This window comes from Leptopilina boulardi, unplaced genomic scaffold, assembly GCF_019393585.1.
Source record: "Leptopilina boulardi isolate dan_hultmark-lab unplaced genomic scaffold, ZJU_Lbou_2.1 LbouV2_376, whole genome shotgun sequence".
NCBI classification, from domain to species: Eukaryota; Metazoa; Arthropoda; class Insecta; order Hymenoptera; family Figitidae; genus Leptopilina; species Leptopilina boulardi.
Genome location: NW_026137947.1, coordinates 196,531 through 211,201, shown reverse-complemented (window position 1 = coordinate 211,201; position 14,671 = coordinate 196,531). Strand labels below are relative to the sequence as shown.

Here is a 14,671-nt window from a genome sequence, read left to right as displayed (position 1 = left end):
AGGCGTCGCGACGCTCCAGACGCGAATCACGCGTGTTGGTGAAAATGTAACCGCGTTACGTTAATTCAGCATAATCTGTGATTAATCGCTGTTATCAAATAAAATAAAATAAAAATTCTCAGTGAGAAAAAAAAAAACAAAATAAATGACTTATAAAACGTGCCAAAGTGAACGATAATTTTTTTTTAAAAAAGTGAGTTTTTTTTATGCAAAAAAAAAATCTCAAATAAAAATGTAAACAACCAGGGGATGATAGTTGCCACTATATTAACATCTCCCATTAAATTCTGTGCCAATTATCAAAAAGAGATTTTCACCTGTGCTTCATCATTTCTTTTTCAATTGAAGGTAATTTTACAAAATTATTTTCAATTTTCTTTTTCTTTTTTGCTTTTCTTCTTTTACGAATAAAATTTGTTTTCTCCTGATAATGTATTATAATTCCATTTAATTATTATTAACTACATTATGATAATTATAATTAACAACAATTAAATTTATTTCTAGTTCTATATATATATAGTACTAATTTCATTTTTCTTTACGATATAAACGATAGTAATTTCCTATGGCCTATTAACACGAAACCCTCGTTTCGCATGTTTCAATATTTGAATACCATATTATTTCTATTTGCAAAATAATTATATTAAAACTTTTTATATAAAACAATCTAAAATATATTTAACTTATTGAATTTGAATTATAAAATGAATATTTAAATTCATTTTTGAAAATAAACATTTCCTGAAAAGAACAATTTATAGATAATGAGAAATTTAATATTTATGATCTTATGACCTATTATCTGTTGGACAAGAATAGTATATAATTTAAATTAATTTTTTAATTCCCTGTATTATTAACATTCTTCATTTAAAACGAATTTTATAAAATTATTTAATTTATTTCTAATTTTTTAGAAAATAGATTATTTTTTCAATTAAATAAATAAATTTTTTTTAATTAAATTAATTTTATACAATCAATTAACTTAGTTTTAATTAAATATTTTCATTTATAAATATAATGTAATGTAATTTTATCCTATTACTCCTAATTAATTAAATCATAAAATGTTTATAAAATTTTTTTTTCCATTTTTTTATATGGTAAAACTATATTTAACATAATATTTTTAATTTAAAATAATTGAAAAACATTGTTACAATGAATTTGGCTTAAGTGGAATTTACGATCAATTTCGGTTTTTTTTTTTTACATAGGTTCTTCTTACAAATTAAAAGAGAAAATTTCTTTCTTAATTGCTGATATTTTATCACTTTTTTCATTTTTAGGTAACAAATATTTTTTTCTCTCATGGCTTAATAAGAAATAATAGTTAATGTCAAAATAAAAATTTTAATTTATAAATTTTCCTTTTTTTTTATTTGACAATTTATTTTACATACGTGCGTTATTAAAATCCAAAATGAAAATAAATTATCAATTATTATCAAAATAGAAAAATTTTATTGGTACATAAATATTTTTTTCAAAACCACAAAAATTGAGTACAAATTTTTTTTATTTGTTTCATTTTTTTTTTCAAAGCAAACTATCCAAAATGCTTACGTGCCAAAAAATAAAGCGTGCGAAAATAAAAATGTTTGTTTTAGACTTCAATATGAGTCACATATTGAAATTTACAAAACTTTTTTTTTTTTTAAAAAAAAAAAGAATTGTAATTTAAAATTGTGAATCGATAAAAATAACGACTAGTAAGTGGGTATTGTCAAGTTTATAAATCATCATAAAGGATCTCGGTCATTTTTCTATTATTACATTTTTGATTCAATAAAGAAAAACATTAATAACATTTACGAAAAAGCATCTCTCAATTAAAACAATAAAATATCTTTGCATTGCAATTTTTTAAAACAGTAAAGTGAAAAAAATCAAATCACTTGCCAAAAAAAAGTGCTAAAATTGAAAATTTAATTTTTTTCAACCCTTTCAAAATTCAATGAGCTGAGATTAAAATTAAGTTTTACTTTTTGCTTTTTCAAATTTATAAACAAAAATTCAAAATTACTTTTTTCCATTTTGATCAGTTTTTTAAAATGTTTTCTTTAATGAGATTTTTAATGGTTTTTTTTTCTTTTTTAATTTTGTTTTAATATTTTTATCATCGTTTTATAAATTCCTAATAATAGTCAGAAAAAAAGCAAATATATTTATGCAAAGCAATTTATTATGCGTCATATTTTTTTATACATACCCTTAAAAAGATATGCAAATAAAATATTGAGTGAAAATTGCAAGTGTGAGGGCGTGTGTATGTTAAATTTGTTCAGAAAATCATTTTTGGCGGAAATCCAGCCAGGCGCTGAACTGCCAAAGAAATTATCGATCGACGCACGTCCTTTCGCTCGACACACCTCGTAAATCCTTTTAAACTTAACGATCTTAGATTAACGATCTTTGCAATTTAACCGCATTTTCCTCCAAAAACCAACAATAGGGAAATTTACACCATGCATAATTATTTAAAAAAAAAAAAAAAATTTCGATTTAAAAAGAAAAACATAAACTTTTTACTAAAATAAATTTATTATCAAAATTTAGTATTATATATTTTTGAATTTTTTTCAAACTTACTTTATGATTATTTTAATATTATTATTATTATTATTATTATTATTATTATATTTATTACTATTATTATTTAAAATTTTTTCAACAACAATTTAGTTTTAATATTATTGATGAAAATTTAATTTTCCAAAATTTTTTTGATACAATTTATTGCAAAAATTTTTTCTAATTAAAATTTATCCTTTTGCTAGAATAAAAATTTTTCTGCCAATGTTGGTCAAAAAAAAAATTCTATACAATTTTGTATATAGTTTTATTTAATATTATTTATTTTTAATTTATTTTATATAAAATTAAAAAAAAATTGCTTTATTATAAAAATTTATTTTTTGATAAAAATTATCAACAAGTTTTTATTTTCAAAAATTAACAGGACAGACAGACATCACTTACAATGAATTAATAAATTTCCACATGATCTTGTTATAAACGTATCACGTGCTATTATACATTAACATTCCATGTGACAAAATTTATTTTTGTATTTTGTTGCATAATTTATATATTGATTCATATTATTATTTCTTTCTGCGATAACTGAATTTGAATTTGATTATATTTTTTCTGACGTCATATTTTTATATCTCAAGTGCAAAATATTGTTAATCGATAAATTGTATATTTTTCCACATAAATAATTTCTTTCTTTCTTTCATTTAATGTTATATAACTTTTTGTCAATTATTATCGAGACAATAGAGAAACTATTATATATATATATATATATATATATATATATTACGATTTACAGTTGAATGAATCCTTTAAAAATGAGAATCAATATTGGCGAGGAAACGACAAACTCTCCCATATTGTAAAGCGTAAGCAAATGACGTATATATCCATGACGTAATTCACCATCGACCTTCTCGCAAGCTTAATTATTATCAACGTGAGAGCACGAGTCTCTATGGCGATTATGCGTATATAATATACATTAGGTCAGATGAGAATCAATGAACCTTATAAAAAATGTCGATATATCACTTTTACCCTTATAATATATATATGCAAAATACCTTCACCTCAAGAAAAGCTCCAAATGTCAAGGATCACACTTGTTTCTACTTTTATTTCTCTCATTTTCTTATTTCTCCATTCTTTTTTTTTTTTTTTTTTTTTTTTTTGCATTTATTTTCCATCGTTCTATTTTTCCATCATTCAAGACTCATTGCCGATATATATATATTAATTTAAAGAGAAAAACTAATTTTTTTCTTTCGTTCCATTTTTTTTTCAAGATTCATTGCTGATATATATACTAATTTAATATATTATATTATGTGCCCTCGCTAAGACAATAAGAGGGTGGAAAAAAAAAACTAAAGAAACCTTTTCTATTTATAAGTAGGTAAAACCCATTATATATGTTTGAAAAATAATTGCAAATTTTCCAATGGGTTCTCTAATTAAAGTGATAAAATCAAATTTAAAAAATGGTGTAATATTCCCAGAATTTTTTTTTCCAGTTTAAATTTTAAAACAATCAAATTTTAATTGAATCATTCAAATAATTGATGGAACGCAAAAAAAAAAAATATGCTCTATAATTAATTAGAATTGATATATGTTACAAATTATTCAAATTTTAATTGATTTATGTTTCAAATTGTTCAAATTTTTATTGTTTTGAGTTCAAAATTAAGAGAATTTTAATTTGTACACATTTTTTTTTACTAATTTCAGTTTCTGATTATTCAAATTTTAATTGATTTAAGTTTCAAATTATCCGAAATCATATAGTTGCCATAGCAACCGTTATCATAGCAACGGTTTCTATAGTAACCGTTTTCATAGTGACGGCTTCCATAAAACGGTTTCCATAGCAACGGTTTCCATAGTAACCGTTTCCATAATAACCGTTTCCATAGTAACCGTTTCCATAGCAACGGTTTCTATAGCAACGGTTTCTATAGCAACGGTTTCTATAGCAATGGTTTCCATAGCAACGATTTCCATAGCAACTGTTTTCATAGCAACGGTTTCCATAGCAAAGGTTTCCATACCAATTGTTTTCATAGCAACGGTTTCCATGGCAACCGTTTCCATAGAAACGGTTTTCATAGTAACGGTTTTCATAGTAACCGTTTCCATAGCAACGGTTTCCATAGCAACGGTTTCCATGGCAACCGTTTCCATAGCACCGGTTTTCATAGTAACCGTTTCCATAGCAATGGTTTCCATAGCAACGGTTTCTACAGCAACGGTTTCTATAGCAATGGTTTCTATAGCAATGGTTTCCATATTAACGGTTTCCAAAGCTACGGTTCCATAGCAACGGTTTCCATGGCAACCGTTTCCATAGAAACGGTTCCATAGCAACCGTTTTCATAGCAACGGCTTCCATGGTAACCGTTTCCGTAGCAACGGTTTCCATAGCAACTATTTTCATAGCAACGGTTTCCATAGCAATGGTTTCCATAGCAACTGTTTTCATAGCAACCGTTTCCATGACATCCATTTCCACAGCAACTGTTTCTATAGCAACCGTTTCCATAGCAACGTTACCATGGAAACCGTTGCCATGACAACCGTTACTATAGCATCCGTTACTATGGCAACCGTTGCTATGAAAAACGTTACCTCAGAAGGAATTTTTCACATAATTCATTAATTTTAATAAATTTTCTAGTATCAGGAAAATTGAAAAATTTATTCTTGTACCAATCATTAATTTTTCTTTAAATTCGTCGTTTTAAGAATTTTGTTGATACAAACCAATAAAAATTCCGCTAGTCTATAAAATGAAAATTCGTTTAAGTAACAATTATCTAATATAGAAATTCGGTTTAATGGAATTTTTTGCTAAAAATTTGATGAAATAAAAATTCTTATTAAAATAAATAAAATAAATTGCTATAATTGTTAGTCAAACTTTCGGTTGAAACTAACAAAAGTTTATTTGGTTTAGTAAAATTATTCCTTAGTTTGATAAATTTTATTAAAACCAAAAAATTTAGATTAAAATAAATATTTGAATTGAACAAATTTTGTTTGTTAACTAAAAAATTTTTTTTTCTAAATGTAATATAATTTTTAAAATTTCTTTTTATTTTCTTTGTTTCAGATGAAGCTTCACGAGAAAAAAGAGTCAGCAATTCATAAAGTGCAAGAAGTTGCACTTAATGAAGTGAATTTAACAATTGAATATGATGTTGAAAAAAATCTTGGTGAGGGTAGTTTTGCAAAAATTCTACTTGCAACACATCGTAAAACCCAAACAAAAGTAGTATTAAAAGCCGTTCATCGTGAATTAACAACGGAAAAAGAATTTTTCCGTGAATTTCATTATTCCTATCATTTAAGTCCCCATCCAAATATACTTAGTTCATACGCAGTTGCCTTTAGAGCGGAAAATTGTTATGTTTTCGCTCAAGAATATGCACCATATGGCGATCTTGCTGGTAATGTTAAAGCAGGTGGTTTAAATGAAGATGTTTGTAAAAAAATAGCAACACAATTATCATCAGCATTAGATTTTCTTCATTCAAAACAATTGGCACATCGTGATGTTAAATTAGAAAATATTCTTGTATTCAATCAAGATATGTCAAAAATAAAATTATGCGATTTTGGTTGTACAAAACGTGAGGGTACACTTGTTAATAAAATCACTTGTACATGGGTACAATTTTTACCACCTGAAATTCATGAAGTTATTAAAAATGAAAGGTACACTTGTAAAAGAAGTGCCGATTGTTGGCAATTTGGTATTGTTTTATTTGTCTGTTTAACTGGTAATCCACCATGGCAATCAGCAGTACCAATTCAAGATCCTGATTATAGTTCATTTCAACGTTGGTTAAAAACACGTCTCAATGTACCATCTTCATTTCGTCGTTTTACACCGCGTTTATTACGTTTTTTTCGTCGTATTTTTGAACATAAACCCGATAAAAGGCCACAAGTTACGGAAATTAATAAATATATTAAAGATGCATGGTTTATTAATAAAATTAATCATAGTGCAACATCAACGTCAGTTGATGCTAGTGATAGTTTTATGAAAAAAGGTGAAAGCCTTATGTATTTGGATACAATAATTGATGATCGTCATAATGTTGATGAGAATAAAAATAAATTACGAAAACTTCTTAGTAGTTATGGCCTTGAAACGACTGTCGATCAAAAAGTCGTTACCAAACGAATTTGGGAATGGGTTATGCAATGTGAAACGCATGTTGGTGATATGGGACTAATTAGTGGTTTTGGCACTGATAATATGTGAAAAATAATTAAATCTTCAAGTGAACCATGTCTTACGACATTATCAACAACAACAACAATAATAATGAAAAAACGAAATTTTCATCAAGTGGGCAATGGCCTACATTATTCATTTGTTGCCAAATAATACTCAAGAACCTGTGATCTCTCATTAATTTTATCTTTATGTATTATTACTATTATTATTTTTATTATTATTATTATTATTATTATTATTATTATTTTTATTGCCATTTATCAAACAAATATAATATTTAGTCATTTTTTTTTCTTTACATTGATGATGCTAATTGAAATTAATGTTAAAAATATAAAATTTTATTTAGCACACAAATAAAATTGAAATAAAATTTATTTTAAACAAAATATTTGACTCTGAGAAAAGAAATATTTATTTTCTCTAGTTTTACAAATAAGTGAAAAATTAATAAAATAAATTTTATTTCTTTAAAAATTCTCATAATTAATTTGTTAGCCATTTGAGCTAGTAGTGACAATAATCTTCCAAAAACTAATTTACGACTCACTGTCATTACTTATAATATAATATTTAATATAAAAATTTGTCTCTTTTCTAGAGACATCGATTAGTTTATATCAAATTTTAATTTTTTTTTTTTTTTTTGAATAAAAAAAAGAAATACCAAAAAATCGTAAATGTTCTGAGAATTGTTAATTGTCTCGGATTATATATAAAAATATATTTATAAAGTTTGAATGTATGTGTGTATGTCTTCAAACGAACGAAATGAACGAAATAATTTATATATATATATAGATCTAGAAGTAAATGTATAATTGAAAAAAAAGAATGTATCAAAGAATGAAAAGGGATAAATGAATAAAATAAATGAGGAAATAGAAAAAAAAACCCGTAAGTGTGAAAAAATGTATACAATTACATATTATTCTTGTAGAAAAATTATATATACGTAAGGTACAAAAAAAATCCTACAGAAAAAAAACAACTAATTAAAAATTCTATTTCAAAAAAATAGGAAAAAAATTTGAAATATAATTTTTTAATTTTTCCTTTCGTGATATATTTAAAATGTGAATATATTAATTTATTGAAACTAAACGTCGTTTAAGATAATGATTATTTAAAAAGACATTGCTTTTATTATCGAGATAAAAATAATCATTATTATAATATATATATATATAAAATCATTTCCAATAGATATTATAAATAAAGTTTTATCAAATTATTATAATTTCATTGAACGCGAATTAAATTAAAAATTAATAATAGTTTATTGAGAATCAACATTGATGAAAAGTAAATCGTGGTTTTAATTAGAAATACTATTTCATTCTGTATTTTTGTTTCTTTATGTAAAAAAAAAAATAAATTTTCCTTTCACCCATTTTTCAATTTAGGAAAAAAAAGTTTATAAAACTATTATAAAAAAAAAGACTTAAAAAAATTTGTCAGTAAAATATTTTTGAAATCTATATATATACATGTATATTTAATTCCTTGGGTCCAAGAACTGAACAAATTTAAGGAAAGACAAGCTTTATAAAAAAAAAGAAGTTGGAAGACTAAAATAAAAAAAAAAAAAACCACACGACGTTGAGTTTCAATCATCGTTGTTTTCTGATGATAAAATAAAATCCTTCAGTCCTGATATGTAATTGGATATGTAAAAAAAAAATAAATTAATAAAATTGTAAAAATGAAAATTATAAAATTAAGGACTAAAGGAAAACGAAAACCTCGTTAATTTGTTGTATATTTAAAAAAAAAATAGATTTAATGTTATTATGTGTATAGAATTTTGTGAAACATTATACATTTTCATAAACAATATATAAATATAGGAAAAACGTCTTTCATTTTATTTTACAGCATTTTTAAAATATTTTTTTATTACAGCTAAGAAACTAGTTTATTAAAAAAAAAAAAAAATCACTTATTGTACCGACACAAAATAATATTTGAGATCTAGTCAAAAAGAAATTTTTTTTGTGCATTTCTTTTTAGACAAATTCACGCCTTTTTCGTTTTTTTTCAAATTAACTTTTCTTTTTTTTTTTTAAAGAAGTATACACACATACACACGCAATGGTGACTAAAATTATATAATATTAATTACCGCAAAAAATATTTGTATTAAACTTTTTGAATGTGTCGACATATCTTTCTACATTTTTCTACATTTACAAAATATATATGAAATTATAATTTTACGACACATGGAAAAAAAAAAAAATTATAACAGCGATTCCAAAAAAAATATATTGTAATTTGTAATCCTAGAACACGTGATATTGACGCTAATCAATCACCGAAAATTTTTTGTCAATGCACGAACCCACGAATAAAAGATGCAAAAAAAAAAAAAAAATTACGGTTATAATATTGCATAATAATATTTTGTATATAAATGAAAATAAACATTGATATTGTACAAAATGTTCATTTTTCTATTTTTCCTTTCTCGTGAAATTTTTTTTCTTCTATCCTTTCTTTTTATAGTATAAAAATAAATGAAATTATTTCTAATTAGAAAAAATTAAATTAAATAAAAAATGAATTATTATTTCTTTATGTGAGATTTTTAATTAAATATTTAATTTTATATATTAAATTCTAAAGCCATTATAGTTAATGTTATAATTGAACTAGAATTTGTGCCCTGAAGAGACTTTTGAGCTTGCTAGAGTTTCATATTGTGTGCTAAAGCTATCAACATCCGTGGGTGGTTGTTTCCAAGGAAACACCTACAACCCGGATGTACCCCCTTTTGAATAGCAGGCAAGTTTGCTAAATTTTACAAAATAGTTTCTATGGGTCAGTTCTTTTATAAAAAAAAGTTTTTGAATTTTGCCCTAATTTAATTTTAAAAAAATTTACTTACAATTACTATATTAATACATAGTAAAAGAAAATATTTAATCTTCAAGTTTCTTAGAAAGAAAAAAAACAAATAAAATTGATTGAAATTCTTTTTTTTTAAATTACATTTTGTAATTAATTTGTAAAATAATAATTTTCGTTTCATTAAAAGTAAAATTTTGGAAAACAAATTAAAACTACTATTGTAGGTGTTACAAAAAAGCTTCATTTAATTATATTTAATCACTGAACACTCAAGCTGACCCAGCTTCATGTATGTAAGCTTTACTTTAACCTTGAACAGTGGCAAAAAGCTTTATGAGCTTAATCTACCCACTTTTCCTCTAAATATCGTGTGTTTGAAAATTAATTAAAATTGTTGTATTATAGTTTTAATTTACTAAGTTTTCGTCAATTAAAATTTTTTTTTTTTATCATTATAATAATAAAAAAAATTAATTTTTTATAAACTACCTTAATTTATTTAAAATAAATACTAAAAGAGACTAAAAAATGTTCATTTTCAAGGATAATGATTTCGTGCTTAAGTAGAAGAATTTTTCTTTTACAGAATTGATTAAATTCAAGAAAGCTCACTATTCAGGCACAATTTAGGATAAAAATAGAGGGGAAAAAATTAGAACAAGCAATTAGAAATCCAAAGAAAAAAATAATTATTATTATTAATTATTATCAAAATAAAAAAAATTAGTCTTTTCCTCTTGAATTATGATATAAAAGATCTATTGAGAAAGTAGAATTACAATTTTTATAATAAAAAAAGGAATTTTCCGAATCAATAATTTTTTTTTAATGCCAAAAATACATATGGCTATATATAGTGAAACTAAAAATAACCCTCAATGTTTTAAGGGAAACCCTTATTTTCTTGTATTTTTTTTTTATATTTGCCTCGAGCAATATCCTCCCAAATATAGAAACAATTTGCTTTTCTATTTAATTCAGGGACCTTTGATATAATTTTATTGCGTCAAAATAAAGAATGTGACCCTAAAGAATGCTGTAGAGGAAATTTTTTAGCTTCAAATATTGCCATCGAAATCAACCCCCATGTTTACGTCAAACAAAACCCTCAAACAAAAATTAAAGAAAATCCTTCAAAACTTAATCTAATTTTAGGATCGAATTTTTTTTTTTTGTCTCCCTAGTGAATAAAGAAAAAAATTATATCTAACCCCCTCTCTATTTATGTGATACTCGGAAATAATTTTCTTATAGCAATTTTTTTTTAAATTAGGCCATTAAACTAATATTCTTAAAATGAGAATAATTTTCTTTAAATAGGATTAATATTAAATTAGCAATTTTTTTTTACTATTCGTAAAATTATCCCACCATTCTTCAAATAAAACTAATCTTCTTAAATTGAGATGAATTTTCTTAAAATAGGACTAATATTCTTAAAATTAGAGTAATTTTTTTTTTTTGTAAATACCATACTATTTGTAAAATAAGATCAGTATTCTTAGAATAAGAATAAAATGCATGGAATAATTTCTGAATTATTTTAATTTTCAATTTAGAATATTTTACTATATGAATGATGTCTAATTATGAGCTGAATATTTTAAATCAATATTTAAAATATCTAATTTAGTATACTACAGAAAGCAAATATTGGATTAATAATTATCATCAAATTTAATTAAACGTCTTTTAATAGAATACAATAATGTATTAGTTAATTTTAGTAAGAAATTCTAATAAATTATTTCCATTACTTCAGTAATTTTTCATTGACAAGAAATCTGTTATTGAGAATATATATCTGGAAATAAATAAATCAAATGGAATAATCAATATAGTTGTATTAGTAATAAATTTCTAGATATTTTAAGAATGGTATCGCTATTTTTAAGAATTAGAAATTTATTCTTAGAAATTCAACTCACAGGTGCGTTAATTTAATCAAGATATATAATGACTGGTTAAGTTGGCCACTGAATGCGCGCAGTGCTATATCTGTCTTAAAACATATGTTCGTGTTTCCACTTTGAAATATATACCCTCAACTTCAACGAACTTTCATATACTATATATATATATATGTATTTATTTCATTAAAAATAAGTGACATTGTACGAAGGATAAATAAATTCTTCTTACAACTATTATTTTAGAGATGAGATGAGATGGACCATACAAAATCTATTTTTGATTTTATTGTATATGATAATATGATAAAAATAGAAATCATCTTTTAAAAAAATAACTATTTGACGTTCCTTTTAGTGATAAATAAATTTGGACTAAAATAAACGGAGAAAAATGGAAAAAGAAAATCATAGAAGTTAGAAAAAAAAAGTTTTTTAAGATAACTTTCTTGATTGTTGTTTTTCTACTTAAATTTTTATGTTTTTTTCCGGTGAAAGCAAATTTTTATTGATAAACAAAAATGTTTTCAAAAAAATTATTTTTTTTTTTAGAAATTGGGGTTTGTCTGACTAAACAGTACTTTTTCTACTTAAAATGTAAGTTTCCTTTTTACTAATACAAAATTTTCTACTGTAAAAAAAGCAAAAAAAAAAAAATTTCACTTACAATCTGTTTTGTTGACTTAAAAAAAATTGTTGTCTGACTAAACTTTACTTTTTCTACTTAAAATGATAATTTTCTTTTCATAATATAAATTTTTCTATTGTAAAAACTAAATAAAAGACAAGCAAAAAAGTAATTTCTTTTCTCTACTTTAAATAAAAATGTTTTTCATACCAAAATAGATTTATCTACTTAAATTTGTCTGACTAAACTTTACTTTTTCTACTTAAAATGATAATTTTCTTTTCATAATATAAATTTGTCTATTGCAAAAAACCAAATAAAAAATTTTCTCTTATAATTTGTTTTCACTACTTTAAATAAAAATGTTTCTCTTACCAAAATAGATTTATCTACTTAAAATTGTCTGACTAAATTTTACATTTTCTATACCTAAAATTTAAGTTTCCTTTTTCTAATACAACCTTTTTTACGGTTAAAAAAAAAGCAGAAAATAATACATCTTACAATCTGTTTAGTTTACTTTAAAAAAAATTGTTATCTAACTAAATAAAACTTTTTCTACTTAAAAATGTAAGATTCCTTTTCATAATACAACTTTTTCTACTGCAAAAAAACAGAAAAAACTTTTTCTGATAATTTCTAATTCTACTAAAAATAAAAATATTCTTTTACCAAAATAGATTTATCTACCTAAAATTTTCTGACTAAACTTTACTTATTCTACTTAAAATTTAGTTTTTTTTTGAAAATACAACTTTTTCTACTGCAAAAATATGAGAAATACTGAAAAAAGACGTGCAGTTTACTGAAGTTTTCAGTTTAATGAAAAAAAATTGTTGTCTGACAAAACTTTTCTTTTTCTACTTAAAATACAAGTTTTCTTTTTATAAGAAAATTTATTCAACTGCAAAAAACCAGAAAAAACTTTTTCTGATAATTTCTAATTCTACTAAAAATAAAAATATTCTTTTACCAAAATAGGTTTATCTACTTAAAATTTTCTGACTAAACTTTACTTTTTCTACTTAAAATGTAAGTTTTACTTTTATTAATGCAACTTTTTCTACTGTAAAAAAGGAGAAAAAAAATTCCTCTCGCAATGTGTTTAGTTTACTTAAAAAAATGTTGTCTGACAAAATAGTACTTTTTCTACTTAAATATAAATTTCCTTCTGATAATCCAACTTTTTTTACTTTTAATGTAAGTTTCCTTTTTCTAATACAAATTTTTCTACTGTAAAAATATCAGAAAAATATTTCACTCACAATCTGTTTAGTTTACTTATAATAAATTGTTGTCTGACTAAACTGTACTTTTTCTACTGAAAATGTAAGTTTTTTTCTGAAAATACAACTTTTTCTACTGCAAAAATATCAGAAATACTGAAAAAAGTACAGTTTATTGAAGTTTTCAGTTTACTGAAAAAAAAATTGTTGTCTGACGAAACTTTTCTTTTTCTACTTAAAATACAAGTTTTCTTTTAATAAGAAAATTTATTCAACTGCAAAATAACCAGAAAAAAATTTTCTCATAATTTGTTTTCTCTACTTAAAATAATTGTCGTACCAAAATAGCTTTATCTACTTAAACATTTGTCTGACTAAACTTTACTTTTTCTACTTTAAACACAAATTTTATTTTAACAATACAAATTTGTAAAAAAAAAAAAATTAATCTTATTTTCCGTCAAAAAATTTGTTTCCTAAAAAGGCAGTTTTCCAAAAAATCATTTAAAAAAGAAATGCTTACAAAATTTCTTTGCAAAAAAATAAAAATTCATCTAATAAAAATATCTTTATGGAATAAAAGTGACGCAATGAATTTGATGATATGAAATTACAGAAATGAAATATATTGTCAAAAAGACCTTTTCATTATAGACCTTATCTCGGTACAAGTGTGGTGCGGGTGGCGCGTATATATATATATGATGATCGATCCTCTCTCGTGGTCCAACGCCCTGAACTCTATTTTCGTCTCGCATCTCTCCTATTTATACGTCATCATACGGACAATGTTCTACTTCTACTTCTATCAGTATTTAAACCAGCAACCACTTGGCGTATATATGAATGCAGTCTTGTGTTTATTTTCGTGGCATAAAATATCAGATCCTGCGGTATGATCCCGTTTTACGACATTGCCATTATATTTCTTTGACGTCATAAATATATAGAACAGATGTGAAAAAGAAAATGCCTAAAGTTTTGTAGCCAGTGGCAAAAAAAAAAATTTATGTACGCAATAATATATATATATACCTGTACAAGGGGTGACAGAACTTTTCCGCTAACGGACATTCACACCAAAAATTTCATTAGAAATGAGTTCAACCACCTTGTATATTACGTATTGTATCACTGAAAAAAAAAAAAAAATTTTTCAATTATCGTTTACTTGAACAATATTATCAAATAAATATTTATTTTTTATTAATTCTTTTATTTGCAACAAATAAATTGTATTTAAACCAAATAA

General features: G+C 23.8%; 1 protein-coding gene across 1 annotated transcript; it reads left to right on the top strand.

The window, feature by feature from the left end:
* Positions 1 to 9,241, top strand: LOC127287854 (serine/threonine-protein kinase meng-po). Its single transcript, XM_051314977.1, has 2 exons — positions 1 to 348; positions 5,666 to 9,241. The coding sequence occupies exons 1-2, from the start codon at positions 250 to 252 to the stop codon at positions 6,824 to 6,826; spliced, it is 1,260 nt and encodes a 419-aa protein (XP_051170934.1). The 5' UTR covers positions 1 to 249; the 3' UTR covers positions 6,827 to 9,241.
* The last annotated feature ends 5,430 nt before the right edge of the window (positions 9,242 to 14,671 follow it).